Genomic DNA, 20070 nt, shown 5'->3' with positions numbered 1-20070 from the left:
CCAGAACTAAGTCAAGCAGGTTATTGCCCCTTGTAGGTTCTGTCACAAACTGCTTCAAAAAACAATCCTGAACTACTTCTAAGAAATCGTATGATTCCAAATTCCCAGTCAAGAAATTCCAATCAATATGACTAAAGTTAAAGTCTCCTAGAATTACTACATTATCGTGCCTTGTGGCCCTAACAATTTCCTCCCATAGTAGTCTCCCCTGGTCCCTATCTAAATTTGGGGGACGGTATATCACACCTAAAATTAATTTTTCATGTCCCTCTGAAAATTCTATCCAAACAGACTCTGTATGTGTTACTTCAGACTTAATAACCTATTTTTAAAGCTACACAACGTTCTGGCCTCTATAACGGTACTTGGGAGTTTGTTCCACTCATCCACAACTCTATTACCAAACCAGTGCTTTCCTATATTCTTCCTGAATCTGAATTTTTCCAACTTAAAACCATTGCTGCGAGTCCTGTCTAGGCTAGATATTTTCAGCACACTATTTACATCCCCTTTATTTATTCCTGTCTTCCACTTATACACCTCAATCATATCCCCCCTAATTCTACGTCTTTCTAGAGAGTGCAGATTCAGGGCCCTTAGTCTATCCTCATAGGGAAGGTTTCTGATACATGGGATCAACTTTGTCATCCTCCTTTGTACATTTTCCAGAGAATTTATATCCATTCTGTAATACGGTGACCAAAACTGTGCAGCATAATCTAAATGTGGCCTAACCAAGGATGTATAGAGTTGAAGAACAACCTGAGGACTCCTATTATTTATGCTTCTTGATATGAAGCCAAGGATTCTATTAGCTTTATTGCGAACACTTATGCACTGTTGTCTTGGTTTCAGATTACTGCTAACCAGAACTCCTAAATCTTTTTCGCAATCCGTAATATTAAGATCTACATTATTTAGTTTATATGTGGCATGGTTATTGTCCTGTCCAACATTTAGAACTTTGCATTTGTCTATATTAAACTGCATCTGCCACTTCTCCTACCACTGCATCAGTCTATTCAAATGGTTTTGAAAACTATCGAATTTCTACTAAACCACAAACCTCAGATCGCTTGTTTTATCTAGGCTGGAATATTGCTGCACACTAACAGCACCTTTCAAGGCAGGTGAAATTGCTGACCTAGAAAATGTACAGAGAACCTTCACGGCGCGCATAACGGAGATAAAACACCTCAATTACTGGGAGCGTTTAAAGTTCCTGAACCTGTACTCCCTGGAACGCAGGCGGGAGAGATACATGATTATATACACCTGGAAAATCCTAGAGGGACTAGTACCAAACTTGCACACGAAAATCACTCTCTCCAAAAGCAAGAGACGGCAGACGATGCAACATCCCCCCAATGAAAAGCAGGGGTGTCACTAGCACGTTAAGAGACAACACAATAAGTGTCAGGAGCCCGAGACTGTTGAACTGCCTCCCAGCATACATAAGGGGGATTACCAATATACCCCTGGCAGTCTTCAAGCAGGCACTGGACAGGCACCTAAAGTCGGTACCTGACCAGCCGGGCTGTGGCTCGTACGTTGGATTGCGTGCAGCCAGCAGTAACAGCCTGGTTGATCAGGCCCTGTTCCACCATGAGGCCTGGACACAGACCGGGCCGCGGGGGCGTTGACCCCCGGAACTCTTTCCAGTTAAACTCCAGTTTAATAACAGCTAATCAGCGTCAAACTACGTAAGTACAATTATCATACATAGTGTAAATTACGTAGCATAATTGAAAAAAAAAAAGGTCGGTTATGTAAACATACGATAGATGCAAATGAAAATGGTTTACACCAGTTGGTTCCACACTGTCGAGGTCCCTCTGTACAGCTGTTGTCCTGAGCTTGGCGGACCCGCAGATTCCAGAGCAGATTACAGGGCTATTTGGTGTGAACAAATCTCAGGTAACCTGTGCCAGTCTAGCAAGTATACGAAGTGTAAAATCTAGGGAAGTGTTCCATTGATACATGTGCCGAGCTCCGGAAACAGAGGCCAGGTATTATGAGGTACGCATTATTCTTCAAGTCTTCTAGGTGGAAGGGAGGTGATCTCATTAGACAAGAACGAAAAAGAAATGGCATATTTCGACCACAGGTTGAAAACTTCATCGAAATCCAAAGGAGAGCACTATATATGCTGAAATTTGCACTCCTATTTTCGTAAATACACAGATATGAAGCTCTCAGTGCAAATATGTACTGAGGTACACACTTATCGATATATGTACATAAATATGCACGCCTATCCGTGTATATATATTGATATATACATTTTTATGGGCATATTTACACAGATACACACCTCGATGTATATACACATGCACACTCAGTGTATATAAGCAGGCAAGCATCACTCAGTGTATACGCGCAGATACACACCTCTCGTTGCACATTCCTTGATTCATTAACCAATTGTTGCACAATTTATGTCCACGAACTTGCGAGAGGTTGAAGATAAAGCGAGGAAAGTTGAGCAGCGTGTGGCCAGGATAAACCAGGTCCTTGAAACATGGCGGTGTTACGACCCCCTAAGCCTGTCTGCCTACCTCATGAGTGCTCCAATGTCTGCCTGCCTATCTCATGAGAGCTCCAGTGGTACTTCATTATGTCTGTCTACCTCATGAGAGCTCCAATGGTACTTCATTATGTCTGTCTACCTCATGAGAGCTCCAATGGTGCTTTATTACGTCTGTCTGCCTACCTCATTACAGCTCCAGTGGTACTTCATAATGCCTGTCTGCCTACCTCATGAGAGCTCCAATGGTGCTTCATTATGTATGTATGTCTACCTCATGAGAGCTCCAATGGTGCTTCATTGTGCCTATCTCCCTACCTTTAAGGCACGTGTGTGTATACTCACATATGTACCTTCCTATTATGCGGTTGCAGGGATCGAGTCTTAGCTCTTGGCCTCGCCTGTCAGCTTTCCGCCTCTCAGAGTCACTCCTAGCCTCATGGGCTCTATTGTACCTAGTCTTAAAACTATGTATGGAGTCAGCCTCCACCAGTTCATCTAGGTTATTCCCAACCGCTCTGAGACTGAATAAATAATTCCTGACATCCCTGTGATTCATCTGTGTCCGTAGACTCCAGCTATGCCCTCTAATACCTGTTTCCCGCCTCTCAAACTGCCTGTCGCTGTTTGCGTTATCAATTTCCAGTAATTAAGTTATGTTACTGACCTTATATGTGCAGTGAAGGTTCTCTATACATTCTCTAGAACTGCAATTTCACCTGCCTTAAAGGTGGCAGTGTACAGCAGTATTCCAGCCTAAAGCGAACAAGTGATTCAAAGAGGATCATTACTGGCGTGGCGTCCAGTGTTTTGAAGGTTCTCATTATCCCTCCTAGACACTTCAAAGTGAGATCCACCTACATTATCATTCCCAGGTCTTTCACATTAGTTTTTCTCTACTGAGTGGTTATAATTATTTTATACTCCGCTGTACCTTTCATTTCGTTTGATTTTTCCATGTATCATGCATCGTGCGGCAAGCATTAGTAGCCTGGTTGATCAGGCCCTGATCCACCGGGAGGCCTGGTCATGGACCGGGCCGCGGGGGCGTTGACCCCCTCGGAACACCCTCCAGGTATACCCCAGGTATGGGATATACCTGGAGGGTATACCTGATACATAAAACATTCATCCTGTTTTATGTATCATGGTGTATGTATCATGGTGTATGTATCATGGTGTATGTATCATGGTGTATGTATCATGGTGTATGTATCATGGTGTATGTATCATGGTGTATGTATCATGATGTATGTATCATGGTGTATGTATCATGATGTATGTATCATGGTGTATGTATCATGGTGTATGTATCATGATGTATGTATCATGGTGTATGTATCATGATGTATGTATCATGGTGTATGTATCATGATGTATGTATCATGGTGTATGTATCATGATGTATGTATCATGGTGTATGTATCATGGTGTATGTATCATGATGTATGTATCATGGTGTATGTATCATGATGTATGTATCATGGTGTATGTATCATGGTGTATGTATCATGGTGTATGTATCATGATGTATGTATCATGGTGTATGTATCATGATGTATGTATCATGGTGTATGTATCATGGTGTATGTATCATGATGTATGTATCATGGTGTATGTATCATGGTGTATGTATCATGGTGTATGTATCATGATGTATGTATCATGGTGTATGTATCATGATGTATGTATCATGGTGTATGTATCATGGTGTATGTATCATGGTGTATGTATCATGATGTATGTATCATGGTGTATGTATCATGATGTATGTATCATGGTGTATGTATCATGATGTATGTATCATGGTGTATGTATCATGGTGTATGTATCATGGTGTATGTATCATGGTGTATGTATCATGGTGTATGTATCATGGTGTATGTATCATGATGTATCATGGTGTATATATCATGGTGTATGTATCATAGTGTATGGGTGAACTTGAGCCATCAGTAGTGCCAGCAGGCAACACACACACCACCTGCATCAAAGAGGCGACCCCATAATTTTGGGTGATGTGTAGGCCTATAAGAGGCCGTGAAAAAGGTACCTCATTGATGTCAGAGTTTCATAGTTAAAATATATATTCTTTATACCATCCTCTGACTTTCACAATTATTCTCATATATATATATATATATATATATATATATATATATATATATATATATATATATATATATATATATATATATATATATATATATATATATATATATATATATATATATATATATATATATATATATATATATATATATATATATATATATATATATATATATATATATATATATATATATATCAGTGATTATATTAATAATAATAATATTAATATTAATAATAATAATAATAATAATAATAATAATAATAATAATAATAATAAAAATAAATTTATATTTATGTCTGTTGGAATAATTTTTGGAGAGCTTACACTTTTGTACTGTAGTTTATTTAGATGGTAATTATTTACTATGCAAATTAGTGCTATATACATTTATCTATGTTAATTTTTAAGCATATATGTGTTGGCAGAAATGCAATTCTTCCTCTCAACCTTCACATTTCCATGTTTTATGCAGTAATTTTGAAATAAACATTTGTAGATATATCAAAATAGCTGTATTTTTATTTAAAAAATCGTAGTTATATATAAATACTAGTATTTATATTAGAATATTTGTATAAAATAGATGTTGGTGGTGGTGAGTGTTGGCAACACTGGCAGCAGCAGACGACGTCAACATTTCCTCCCAAAAAAATTGGTTAAATTGTAATTTTTCTGTGAACCAGCGATGTTTTTGACCTGATGTTGAAGACCAACGTCTCCAGGATCATTGTTGGATGGTGAGGGATGGACAGTAACGTTATTATTAGTGTTATAACTGTAGATGAGAGGCATTAATACACCAACACATTTTTTTAATCACGTGTCACCGGAAAGAATTTTCAAAAGAGTCGAATATATTGTTTTTTTCCCTCTGGTTTCCCCCCATGTGGGTTTAGCGCCCTTATTAGATTATAATGATAGTCAGGAGATATATAATTTCAAAGTGAATAATTGTGTGTGTATATAATATATATATATATATATATATATATATATATATATATATATATATATATATATATATATATATATATATATATATATATACATTGATTTTTATCCCTGTTTTTAACCCCTGAAGCCGGTGATGGGCTCTTGATCCAAGGAATTGGATCTGGCCTCCCTTTCCTGGGATCGAACATGATTGCCTTCCATCCTCCAAGGCACTGCGTGGCCCCACCGTACGGGTTTAGTGCTCCCCTTTTCCCAGTGAATAATATTTTTTGGATTAATGATCCACGTGAAGGGCTCTTGATCAAGGGTATTGGAGCTGTCCTTGTATCTAATTTCCCACACCCCAGACACTGTGTATTTCCATGTATACAATTTTACATTCATGGGAAAGTGCTAAACCCTACAGGTTTAGCGCTTTCCATGAACATATAATAATGTGCAGCAGAGCCTAATAGTCTAATATACATATAAATACTACATGTATGTATGTATGTATGTGTGTATATATATATATATTATTTATTTATTCGAGGACCCCAATGGAAATAAGTCGCTAACTTTTTTGGGTTATCCTGGTGGGTAATTTACATGTATGTAAATTATGATAATTTGTGTAACTGTATTTGTGTAGCTGTACTTAAATAATTATAATTATTGTAATTATACATAATGTACATAGCCACTATAGTCGTACGAGTGACATTATATAATAACCTAGGTTCTGGGACCTCCTTCACGTGCATCAGAAGGATTTTACGTATTTCTAAAATACATTTTTGTTTCTGTTGATGGGAGGGAATATATGATTCCTTTACATATTTTTGGCTCATCAGTTTAGAAATATGAAAATCAGTGACCCTGATAGAAATAAGTCACTGACTTTTTTAGGTTATAAGCAAGTTTATTCAGGTATAGGTACGTATAAATACAGTTCAACAGATTATTATACATAGTAATGTGTGTAAATTACTTAGGGTAATCAAAAAAACTCAGTGACATATTCCCCAGGTAATTTACACCAATGATATTTTGTTCGGATTTTTAACCCTGGAGGGTTAGCCAGCCAGAATATCCCAAGAAAGTTAGTGTGTTATCTGTCTTATTTCCACTGGGATCCTCAGTCTTGTCCCCCAGGATGCCACTCACACAAGGAAACTAACACCCAGGTACCTACTTACTTGCTAGGTGAATGGGACAACATGTGTAAGGAAACGCCCAATGTTTCCACCCTTTCCGGGGATTGAACCTCGGACACTCGGTGTGTGAGACTAGAGCGTTGCTTACCAGGCCACGGGACAATTTATTTGGTTGGAATTTAACATAACTGTTCATATTTCTTATTTGTCACGTACAATGCTTCACTTAATCTATTTTCGTATATATTCGTTATATTCGTTAGAATTACTTCTATTCTTTTTTATATCTTCAAAGTCTTTATATACTAATGTACAAAATAGTACCTATAAACTTGCTAGACTATAACCCAACTAATTTTTTTCTTATGATCAGTTAAAATAATATGCCCTTGTAGTCTTTAGTTAGGCTATAGCTTGCCTAATATGCTCTACATATTTATGGACTTTCAACATGCACTCAGCTGTCACCCATTTCTATATAAACAATGTATCATATTCAAATAAACTCATATATGTAAAAATATATACAGTGGACCCCCGGCTTACGATATTATTTCATTCCAGAAGTATGTTCAGGTGCCATTACTAAACGAATTTGTTCCCACAAGGAATATTGTGAAGTAGATTAGTCCATTTCAGACCCCCAAACATACACGTGCAAACGCACTTACATAAATACACTTACATAATTGGTCGCATTGGGAGCTGATCGTAAACCAGGGGTCCACTGTATTATGTTCTGTTGATCAAAATGCCAACTCATGGATGCCAAGGACTACAGTGGAAATAAGACACTGACTTTTTTGGGGTTATCCTATGTTATTAATTCATGTTAATTTGTGTAATTGCATTTGTGTACCTGTACCTAAATAAACTCGCTTGCTTGCTTATTAAGGTTGCTGTCCAGAACCAAGATAGACTGATAAAAAGATCAAAGCTTGATTCACAACCACACGATTCAGTATGGGATGCATATGCATGGAGAACTGGTGGTATGGAGGGTTGTTTATATTGAGACTAGGCCTTCCCATAAAAAACAATAGTTATGCCTGCAGGTAGGCCATAAGGGAGAGGGGGGAAAATCTCACGTCATGCCATATTTTTTTTTTTTTTTTTTGTAAATTTATTCCATGCTAATTGAAGTTATGGAGTGCTCATCAAAACTATTGCAAATTTCCAGCCATGTTACATGTATCAAAAAAACATTAAAAGATTGTGTTAGACAAGGGGTTTACAGTATACTACAATTATAAACTACATGATTTGCCTCAATAAAGAACTGATTAAAACTACAGATCCTCCCCGACTTCCAACCTTTGTGACTTCTGTCCATCCACACATATGACCGAAAAAAATAGACTACAAATTAGAAAAAATAAAAAATATATGTACGTATGTAATTATGGAAATTACCCCTGGTCATAAGTAAGTGGAAGACATATAGCCAAACCTAGGCTACATTCCGTACAGCATTTTTGATTGTGAAGCCTATGAGTGTTACCTACAAGTAAGGAAGGTCAATTTGTGAGTAATTAAACTTAACCCTTAAACGGTCCAAAGAGATCGACGTTCAAATTCGTAGTGCTACGAAAGTAGATCTACTTTTTTTTTTACATATTTTCAAATATAACAAAAAAAATGTAGATAAAAGTTTTTTTACATGTTTTCAAATATAAAACAAAAAAGATCTACATTTTTTTACATACTTTCAGATGTTGAAAAAATGTATATATACGTTTGGACCATTTAAGGGTTATGGTGATAAAGCAGCTTCATGAACGAGATAATCATGACAGAAATTTATTAGGTTAAAAGAATCTTGTACAAGTACAGTGGACCCCCGACTTATTATATTAATCCGTTCCTGAGAGCACATCGTAAGACGAAATTATCGTAAGTCGAATTAATTTTCCCCATAAGAAATATTTGAAATAAATTAATCCGTTCAAGACACCCAAAAGTATGAAAAAAAAAAAATTTACCACATGAAATATACATTTTCCTACACACAAAAAGGGTACAGGCACAATATATATTGTGCATGTACTAGTGTACTAAATGAAGAATAAATGACACCTTGTTTTGAAGATGTAGTGTTTAGTGATGAGACCGTCTTGGGAGCGTCTTTTCCTCCTGAGTAATGTAGGTCCTGTTTGGCATTTTCTTCCAGAACAGGCCTTATCACATTGTGTATGTCACTACGATATCTTAAATCTCTCAAACCAACCTATGCTGGCCTTAAATTTGCCAATATGAGCACTAGTTCCAGGCATTTTTTCCTGTTCACCTGGGTGTTAGTCAACTGGTGTGGGTCGCATCCTGGGGGACAAGATTAAGGACCCCAATGGAAATAAGTTAGTCCTTGATGACACACTGACTTTCTTGGGTTATCCTGGGTGGATAACCAATGGTAAATAATGTCACACTAGCTCAGCTGAGACACTCAGGCCAGACAGACGTGGACACGTACAGGACGAATGATGTAAGTAGAGTTTTTCAACATATGTCGGGGTCAAATTTTTACGCTGACAAGCATCGTAAGTTGGTTTTAACATAGGTTGAGGACATTGTAAGTCGAGGGTCCACTGTACATATAAGACTTCTACATGCCATGCTAACATAATTCCCACTTCTGTCCATTTTGAGATTCGACCAGTCCGGAACGGAACTCGGATGTACGTCGTGGAGGATCTGTACTTCCCAAATGTAGATTAGAAAGCCAGCTAGCCCAGTGGCTAACGTAACAGTCTGGATTTTGACATGCTCTGATCGCGGGTTCTAACCCCACCCGTGGTATGATTAGAATGCTGTATATCAGGGCATTCTGAGGAAATGTGAGAAGTACATTACTGCACCCTAAAGGAGGGGTTTGGGATATTTGCTTTTTGGAGGGATATCTGAACTGTCATATCTGTGCACCTCTGGCAAGACAGTGATAGTGTGAACGATGGTGACAGTGTTTCTTTTTTGGGTCACCCTGCCTCATGGGAGATGGCCAGTGTGTTAAAAAAATAATCACCCATGGGTACCATTTATCACCTGGGAAATAAGAGGCAGTCAGGTCTTATCTGAGGAAGGAGAGGGTATCTCCAATTCCTTGGATGAAAAGCTCTTTACAGGCATCAAGGCATCTACTGAAGGATGATTTGGTGTATGATACATGCAGAGAGTCGGCATACAATTTGTGCATTTAAAAATAGGTTAGATAAATACTACAGTGGAACCTCTGCTTGCGAGTTTAATCCGTTCCATGACCTTGCTCACAACTGGATTTGCTTGTTTGCAGTCAATTTTCCTCATTTAAATTAACTGAAATGCAATTAATCTGTTCAGTGGAATTCTGTACTTCAATAATTTCGCTAATATCAACTCTATGGCTTATTTATCTATCTCACTTCATCTAATATGACATAATAAACAACATAAATAACATAGAAACCTGATGTATACTCTAAAATGAATAAAATATGTCATTCATGTAGTGGTATGGGCAGTGTCAGCGTTGGACAAGAATTTGCCTGGAGACCAGGCAAAATACTTCCTGAATAATTTCACTAATATCATCTATACAGTTTATCACAGTTCATCTAATATGACATGACAAACAATATAAACAGAAACATGATATATACTCTAGAATGAATAAAATATGTCATTATGTAAGAGGTGGAGGCGGCCACAACCGCTCCCACTTTGTTGTGGTAAACACTGCCATCTAATGACGGCCTTTTGAAGCCACCTATTATTATAATTATTATATGTAGTACATTATTATTATATATGTGTTATTATTATGTGTGTTATTATTATATGTATTATTATTATACATATTATTATTATATAAATAATTTGTAATTTTTATTCACACAAAAAATATAAGATTTACTGTTATTCCTTATTGCAATAATAGTATAAATAATGTCAACCCATTCACGACTGCATATTGGAATGGACAGTGACGTCATTTGTTTACTCTGAAACATAGCCAAGCACTTGACCATTTCTTCTACGCTGAGCTCAGTTTCGTTGTGAAAGCAATCAAAATCATATCTATTTCTGTAATTTATCTTCCATTCTATCAAATGAGACCAAAAAAACGAGAATACAACCATAAAAACCATTCGAAATTACCACTAAGGGGTGGCTAATTGCTGAGAAATGAACTCCATTATTTATGCTTAGATTTCTTTCATTTTTGGTGTACGTTAAGAAGCATCTTTCCATCATACATTGCCCAAGTTTCAATAAGATAGTCCCACAAACAAATGAGGTACAATTCCCAAAATCAAGAGCAAGAGCCCCTCACCAGTGTCAAGGAACCTGCCTTGAGGTCTGCTCGCTTATGGAAATTTTGTTCACGTATGGAGGCAAAAAATCAACCTATCGACTGCTCATATTTGGAAAAACTCGCACGTGAACACGCTCACAAGTAGAGGTTCCACTGTACGTGGGTGGGTGAGAACTTGACCTGTAATAAAGTTAGTGGAATTACCGACAATATGTAAAGTAAAAGGACACAAGTGCAACTAATGTGACATTTTATTGTGGCAACGTTTCGCTCTCCAGGAGCTTTATCAAGCTCCTGGAGAGCGAAACGTTGCCACAATAAAATGTCACATTAGTTGCACTTGTGTCCTTTTACTTTACAGAACTTGACCTGACTAGCTTGTGCTACTAGGTCAGATGCCGTGCTCCTTCCTTAAGTGAATGTGACCTGACCTGACTAGGTTAAGGCATTGGCTTAAGCCGGTAGGAGAATTGGACCTGCCTCACATGGGCCAGTAGGCCTGCTGCAGTGTTCCTTCTTTCTTATGTTCTTATGTTTTTCAGTCAAGCCTAACTCTTACAGTAGGGAAGAAAATAATCTGTTTCGCCTCCATTGAACATCTACAGTGTACAGGTGCTTCTTGACTTGCGATGGGGTTATGTTCCGATGAACCCATCATAAGTCGAATATGAATATATGCTAAATAAATAAATAACTACTATCACCAAATAAGTAAACAAATAATTACTGTAAATAGTCGTACCTCACTCTGTCATTTCAGCCTGCGTCAGCTTCGCCTGTATGCCACTTTTCTGGAATAAATCTCAGTTCAGAAAACGTCATTACGTCTAACTTTGTCACTCGGCAACGTCACCTACATCAAAAAATTTTTTAATTGTGTTCATTATTCTTTAAAAAAGATGACTAAAATGTTTTTAGTGTTATTTAAGGTTTAGAAATAGTTATACATGCATTCTTTCGTTAGTTATTTACGCTAGTTGTACGGTGTTTGTCATCATTTTAAGGCATGTCCGGTATGTCAAAAACCAGGTTACGTCACGGCTCTTGGAACTAATTAATAATGTAGGGCGTGGTGTGACTGTACCAGTATTGAAAAATAAAAAAAGTTTTCAAGTTATGTACGTACTTGCTGCCTTCATGCTGGGTCATTATCTTGAGTTTCATCTCCAAAGTAATTGCTGTTGCACCATCATAAAGTCAAAATATAAGTCAAGGAACGCCTGTATAGATTACCACAATTCCGTCAATGTATTGAATATTGTGTTATCGTAAAACTTATAGAACTGTACATTAAGGAGTATATTACGTATGGGTTATGTACCTTTAATATATCTCTAATTTCAGGTCCTTTGTGATAGCACTAGGTGTTGGAGGATTTGTTTGGACAAAAAAACAAATTGACTATAACAGGCGAGAGGCAATGAAAGTTCGACAGCGTATGAGGGATGCTAATACTGGAGAATACGAATTGAAAAGAAAATTTACTGGGTGAAATGGCAGTTTAATTTCACAACATTACATTCAAACTTGCAAGAAATTATATTTGTTTTTAATATCCCCTAGTGTTTTCTTCTGATTGAATAAGTGAAACAGCAAGCCACAACTATGGCTGGATTACCTGCCCTTAATGAGGACCAGATGAAACTTGTTCAAGATCTGGAAATTGAAATGATGTCCGACATGTACACAAGAATGACGACTTCCTGCCACAAAAAATGCATTCCAACAAAGTATAAAGACTCGGACATTGGTAAAGGAGAGGCTGTGTGTATTGACAGGTAAGAGCTGGTGTGAGTGCTTACTCGTATAGTTTTATATAATATAGTACAGCCTCTCCTCACTTAGCGACGTATTCATATACCAAAACCTTGGACTTACGATGGGCTCTCTGACCAGTATTTATACGTAAATAATGTGTATTAGAGCTGATTTATTCTGTTTATTTCAATGTACAGTATACTACTGTATAAACATTTAAAAATATGCCAAATGTTATAAATGGTGCAAAGGTGACATTAAAACAATATCAAAGATGGTTGACACAAACCCACTACCATTATAGTATGCTCCTCACGTAGCAACGAATTTGTTTAACGACATGGTCTTAGGAATGGAACTCCGTTGTTAAGTGAGGAGAGGTTGTATAGGTATATTAAACCATTAATTTTATGAACTAATGAGGGTAGAGGGAGCAGGTTGTTGATAATTTGTGGTTAAGAGAGATGAGGTTTTTACCATGATATTAACAATAATAAATGGGTCTAAAACAAATAGACTTTGTGAATTAAGTCGCCCAGCAGATTTGGTCCCAGATTTCCGAAGTCTGCTAAGTTGAGGTCTGTTAAATCGAGGGTTTACTTCTCTAATTGTCTTTAATATTAATATCAACATGGCAAAAGGTCATTTTAATGCGGTTTATTGTGTTCCACAATGTCCCTCTGCTGATTTTATAAAGAAATTCAAATACTGTCCCTATAGATGTACACCATACTACTGTACCAGTTCACCACAAATATCTTATCCATAGCGTCCATTTCACCATACAAAAATAGTTCGTGTAAATTTTTAAGCACACCATCTACTAAGGTATGGTAACAAAAAAAAAAAAAAGATAATATTCATCATTCAGTTGTCTCGCAGAAATGTTAACATCACAGTTGAATCGCCTTCCAAGCTGCAACGTCCTCGCCCCTTCTTCAGAGCACAGGCAGTGTAACAGTTTTATGTGCACAATACAACCTCTCCTCACTGAACGAAGGATTTCCGTTCCTAAGACCACATCAGTAAACGAATTCGTTGTTAAGTGAGGAACATGCTATAATGGTAGTGGGTTTGTATCAACCATCTTTGATATTGTTTTAATGTCACCTTTGCACCATTTATAGAATTTCTGTTATATTTTTAAATGTTTATACAGTAGTGTACTGTATATTATAATAAACAGAATAGAGGAAATCAGCTCTAAGTGAGGAGAGGCTGTACTATTATAAATCCTCTTCTGTCATGTACAGCAAAGCCTCTATTTAACAGACCCCATTTAAATGGAGGAAATCTGTGGCTGGACCACATTCAGAAACCTCAAAGTCTGTTAAATCTCGAATTGTCGACTATTATTACAGTCCATTGGATAAATTGATTGTGTATTTAACAAACTTAAATCCAGAATTGCTTATTGTTAGGAGGAATTAATGTGTAGTTTACACAAATAACCCGCACATAAAAGAGAGAAGCTTACGACGACGTTTCGGTCCGACTTGGACCATTGACAAAGTCACACTAACAGAGGTGGAGCAGGACGGCTATATATAGGAAGGAAGAGGTGGTAGTAGTAGTAGTAGTACAACAAGAATTGTATATAATACCGACAGGATGAAATTAAGACACATGCACAACGCCCGGGCATCCCCATCGTAGACGTTTCGCCATCCAGCCAGCCACTGGATGGCGAAACGTCCACAACAAAGACAACCAGACGCCGCACATGTGTCTTAATTTCAACAGTAGTTGTAGTAGAAGAAGAAGAGGTAGTAGTAGTGGTAGCGGAAGAAGTGGGAAATAAGGAAGACGAGCCAGTCAAATACAAAGGAAGGGGAGCACTGCAAGAGAGCTAGATACCCACAGAGGGAGAGCAAGCGCACAGAGGTGCGTGAAAGGGGAAGTGGTGAAATAAAATAAATGAAGAAGGAACAAACATGAGACAGGAGAGAGAAAGACAACCCAGAGGAGAAAAGGAGAGAGGAAAGGGGAAGAGGAAGAAGAAAAAGAAAAAGAAAAAGTGAGGATTCAGGTTAAGTCACGGGTGTTCTGAAGTTTGGAGCATTTTACAATGTAGTGGGAGAGGAAGTCATCTACAGAGACGAAGCCAGGGCTAAGGTTCATACAAGGAAAGTTGTGTATTAGAGAGGATTCAACTAGACGGCGACTGTTCGAGTTGGAAGTAGGGAAGACAGTTTTAGCAGAAGACCAGTCAATAGGATGGCTATGATCTCTGACGTGACAGAAAAGAGCATTGTTAGTGTCGGCAAGCCTAACTCAGTGCTCCCCTTCCTTTGTATTTGACTGGCTCGTCTTCCTTATTTCCCACTTCTTCCGCTACCACTACTACTACCTCTTCTTCTTCTACAACTACTGTTGAAATTAAGACACATGTGCGGCGTCTGGTTGTCTTTGTTGTGGACGTTTCGCCATCCAGTGGCTGGCTGGGTGGCGAAACGTCTACGATGGGGATGCCCAGGCGTTGTGCATGTGTCTTAATTTCATCCTGTCGGTATTATATACAATTCTTGTTGTACTACTACTACTACTACCACCTCTTCCTGTCTATATACGTATAGCCGTCCTGCTCCACCTCTGTTAGTGTGACTTTGTCAATGGTCCAAATCGGACCGAAACGTCGTCGTAAGCTTCTCTCTTTTATGTGCGGGTTATTTGTGTATTGTTCCAGTCACGGTATTGTGCCTTGTTGTTATTTAATGTGTAGTTTATTTATGAATTTTCTTTTTCCTTTACAGGTGTGTAGCTAAGTACTGGGAAATTCATGAACGTGTTGGAAAGAAACTGCAGAAAATGTCAAGTCAAGACGAAGAGGCTCTGAAAAAATTAGCAGCAGAGCAAGGGCTTGTGACGTAGTCTTCATTAACCACCAGCTTGACAGAAAACTGCAAAATTTGTATGTAAAAAGGTATGATAGTGCTGCAACAATGTAATGTAAATATGGTTTTGTATTGCTGTACCTAAGTGCTTTAAAAGTGAAGTTGAAAAAAGTTAATTGGAAAATTTCAGTTTACAAACCAGAAATGTAGTTATGACCAGGGGGTTTTAAATTTTAAAATTAGCCAAATTAAATTTTGTAAACACGCACAATTGTCTCATTTCCATTTTGTGAAAACAGGCTGTCACCTTGGAAGGGTAAGCAGTGAAGAGTAAACCCTTAAAATAATGAACTAATGGGTGGGGAAGGGGGTAGCAGGTAGCCAGAAATGGATCTTATGAAGAATAGAAGAGATTATTTTGCCATAATACACAGTATGAACACTTCTGTTCATTGTTTCTGAATAGATTGAACCATTGGATTTTGTTCTGTTTTTTCCATATCTTGTATTGAGGGTTTGTTTTAAATGCTAACAGTGCATTTACAGTAGTGCAAGGTAAAGTATGTATGTGTTTCATTGTTCAACCTTTCCCTTTTGCAGTCTTTTTTAAACATAGGTAATTTTTAAAGCAAAAATGCATAATTGCTTGCCTGTGTATGGTTTTGGATTTATAAGAACACTCTGGTTTCTCCATCAACAAACCCATACAAGTTTGGTGCTTTTTGTGAATATAATAATCCACTGATGAGAGGTGGTTATTTGTTATAACTCTGCTTCAGTGTTTAAACCATAAATACACAGATAACCCACACACAGGGTAGAAGAGCTTACAATAACATTTTGGTCCAATTTGGACCATTTACAAAGTCAATGTGACTTTGTAAATGGTCCAAGTCAGACCGAAACGTCGTCATAAGCTCCTCTCTCCCATGTGAAGATTATTTGTGTATTGTTCCAGTCATGGTATTGTGCCTTTTTTGTTATTTTTAAACAATAAAGCTGTCTATGACTGTAACTAGATTTTATTTTTTTTTTTTTCCAGTTGCATTAAATATAGAGCATGACAATCTAATGGACCAAGCACATGGATCTTTCCACATTTATAGTCTATTAAATTAACAGGAATTCGTCTGAAGCAGATCTCAATCTTAGGACACGATGAAAGTGTGGCCGTTTTGAGGCAATGTAGAGTTGGTTCTGCTGGCCATGAATTTGCAAGTTTAACAAAAGATCAGAATACAAAAACCTCAAAAAATAATCCACGTGATTTTTATTGGTTCTGTATGACTAGTGCTTTTGTTAACTCTGCGCTAATAAAATTATTGATTTCTAATATTTCCTTCACTCTTCGATGGTCATAACATTCATAAATTAGTTAGCTCTGAATAGTGATTTGTTCAAGTATTTTATTAGACATTTGTACAATTTTGTTAGTGGATTTTTTTTTTTTTTCATTCTTAAAAGTTTTCAAAAATTTAGTTGTGATAAAAGTATCTGTAAGATAATTCTTGTTACTTTTAGAATAAAGGGAAAATGGAACATGTTGATATATAAGAATTGTAGTAAGAAATTATACTTTGTAAATTAACTCAGTTTTTTGCTTTACCTACTTTATAACTTTAATTTTTGTTTAATCTATTATCTTATGTAAATTTTTAGAAAATGGACTGAACCAAGCTACATATTATCCCAATATTCTCACTACTGATTAAGGTATATTTTATTAAAGTCGTAAGGGAACCAAATAAAAGCAGGTCAAGACCAAATGAGGCTGTTTATTAAGGGAAATCTCTACAGCAGATAATATACCCCAGGGTTTCTGCTATGGGTCACACCGTTTGTACAGATATACCAGGATGGGATTATTGCTGTGCTTCAGTAAAAGCTGCTACTGTCTGTTGATACAAATTTTCCTTAAGTTTTAGGTATGGTACTGTACCGAGATCCCATTCTGGATACAGCTACTCATATTAGTGTTTGAGGGTGCACTTCATCTTCAGAAACTTGTTGCATAGACTGCAAATCTAACATTTCATGACTCGGATTATTCATCCTGGACTGGATTCATCCAGCCATGGCTCTTTGTGGTGCAGTTTATCACTTCCTATCTGTTACTTTTCAACTACCAGTACTTTTTCTAGCCCCTCCATCCTCAGGTACTTTCACTTCAGTGTAGGAGCCGAGACTAGAAAACACTCCAGAACATCGGCAAGTAAAGCACTCTCTTACAGTAAGGTGATAAGATGTGCAATGGTTAGGTATCTTAATTTCCAAAACATTTTCCTTACACAGGATTTAGCACTTTTTGATTATAATAATTTGCTTACACAGTAGGCTTCAGTCGAATACAGAGGTGAGTGACTAAATATAGAGTGGTTAGTAGGGACTAAATATGAAGTGATCAGTCCATCAGCCTTGAAGAGGTAGTAGTAGCAGTAGTACTCTACTGAATAAGTTTGTTGTATAGGTGAAACATTTTGGGTAGAAAGATACCTAACTGTTGCACATCTTGCTCATCTACTTATTGGTATAGTATACCAATATCATGATATAGATACAGCAAGATCTTGGGCCATTTGTATATAGTATTTCATTTTTCTATTTAGTTTTTGGCCTGGTGGCAGAAGCTCTCACTTCACACTGTGAAGGTCCAGGTTTGATTCCCGGAAAAGGGGTGGAAACATTGGGCATACTTCCTTACACTGGTTGTCTGTTCTCCTATCAGTAATAATGGGTACCTGAGTGTTAGTCGACTGGTGTGGGTTGCATCCTGGGACAAAACTGACCTAATTTGCCCAAAATACTCTGCATAACAGGCAGTTTTCCATATAGTAGTATGTCATTGATGTCAGCTGGGACTGTATACCTTGTACGTATACGTGTAGAAATAAAGATATTAAAATTATTGCAGCGCTTTATACCCCTTGTGGTTTAGCACTTCTTTTTTATTATAATAATTATTATTACGTATTTAGAGGTAAAATAAGCTCCATTTATTTTCCCGTGGATTATAAATACAGTGGACCCTCAGTTAACGACATTAATCCAGTCCAGAGAGCTTGTCTTTAACCGAATCTGTCGTTCTCCAAATTAATTTTCCCCATAAGAAATAATGGAAATCCAATTAATCCATTCCAGATACCCAAAAGTATTAAACAAAATAATTTTTTTACGTGAAATATACATTTCCCTACACAGAAAACAGAGACATGCAGTATATATAATACTAAAATGACATTTACCTTTATTGAAGACTTATTGATGAGTGATGAGACAGGAGGAGGGGAGAGGATAGTGGTGTTTTATTGTTTATGGAAGGGGATTCCCCTTCCAAAGACGTTGGGTAACAAGTCCTTTTCTGGGGTTACCTCCCTTCTTGGTTTGTTAATGCCACTAGGACCAGCTTGAGCCACTGGACCCCTGTTGCGCAAAATATCTGTCCAGAGAGCTCTGTTTCTCGCGTCCCTTTAAGATTTCCCTAAAATAGGCCACAAGTGTGTCATTGTACAAGTTGCCAATAGGGCTTGCAACAGCTGTGTCAGGATCATATTCATCCATAAATGCTTGCAACTTTGTAAACATTGTACACATTTCCTTAATCTTTGCCTTCGTCAACTTCCTCTATTTCTCCTCTGCCTCCTCTGAAGGAAATCCCTGAGCTTTGGTCTGTTGCTGTTGCACCTGAAGCTCTTGCAGCTCTGTAGTGGTTAGCTCTTCATCATTGTCCTCCACCAATGCTTCCACATCCTCGCCACAAACCTCCCCCCCCCCCCCCCATGGACTTCCCCAATGCCACAATAGATTCCACAACTGGCATAGGCTCCTTAGGGTCAGCCCCAAACCCTTCAAAATCCCTCTCTTGTACACATTGTGGCCACAATTTTCTCCAAGCAGAGTTCAAAGTCCTGCAAGTCACTCCCTCCCAAGCTTTATCTATAAGGGTTGTGCAACTGAGGATACTGAAGTGATCTTTCCAGAACTCTTAGGGTCAATTCAGTGTCTGAGGTCACTTCAAAGCACTTTTGAAACACTGCTTTGGTGTACAGTGTTTTGAAATTTGAAATGACCTGCTGGTCCATGGGCTGGAGGAGAGGAGTGGTATTAGAAGGCAAGAACTTCACTTGGATGAAGCTCAACTCCCCCGCAATTTGCTCTTGCAAGTCGTGAGGATGAACAGGAGCATTGTCCATTACCAGGAGGCACTTGAGGTCCAATTTATTTTCCAGGAGGTACTGTTTCACAGTGGGCCAAACACGTCATAGAACCAGTCAATTAACACGTCTCTAGTGACCCATGCCTTGCTGTTTGCTTTCCACATCACACACAAGTTAGTCTTGACGATATTGTTTTTCTTGAACACTAGGAGTAAGAGTGATAAAAGAGTAAAGGCTTCACTTTGCAATCTCCACTAGCATTACTACACAACATTAGAGTAAGCCTGTCTTTCATAGGCTTGTGTC

General features: G+C 37.6%; 1 protein-coding gene across 3 annotated transcripts; it reads left to right on the top strand.

The window, feature by feature from the left end:
• Positions 1–5229: 5229 nt before the first annotated feature.
• Positions 5230–18515, top strand: Tim10 (translocase of inner membrane 10). 3 transcript variants are annotated; one of them, XR_011394032.1, is made up of 4 exons: positions 5230–5377; positions 12363–12796; positions 15530–15699; positions 17767–18515. XR_011394032.1 is itself a non-coding variant. In XM_070100528.1 (3 exons), the coding sequence occupies exons 2-3, from the start codon at positions 12624–12626 to the stop codon at positions 15645–15647; spliced, it is 291 nt and encodes a 96-aa protein (XP_069956629.1). In that variant the 5' UTR covers positions 5230–5377; positions 12363–12623; the 3' UTR covers positions 15648–17198. The 3 variants fall into 3 exon arrangements, 1 of the variants encoding a protein (XP_069956629.1); XR_011394031.1 differs by lacking the exon at positions 17767–18515 and adding an exon at positions 16653–17198; XM_070100528.1 differs by lacking the exon at positions 17767–18515 and having other exon boundaries at positions 15530–17198.
• Positions 18516–20070: the final 1555 nt, after the last annotated feature.

The sequence above is a fragment of the Cherax quadricarinatus genome, chromosome 73 (assembly GCF_038502225.1).
Source record: "Cherax quadricarinatus isolate ZL_2023a chromosome 73, ASM3850222v1, whole genome shotgun sequence".
Classification (NCBI taxonomy): Eukaryota; Metazoa; Arthropoda; class Malacostraca; order Decapoda; family Parastacidae; genus Cherax; species Cherax quadricarinatus.
This window is presented reverse-complemented; position numbering and strand designations above follow the sequence as displayed.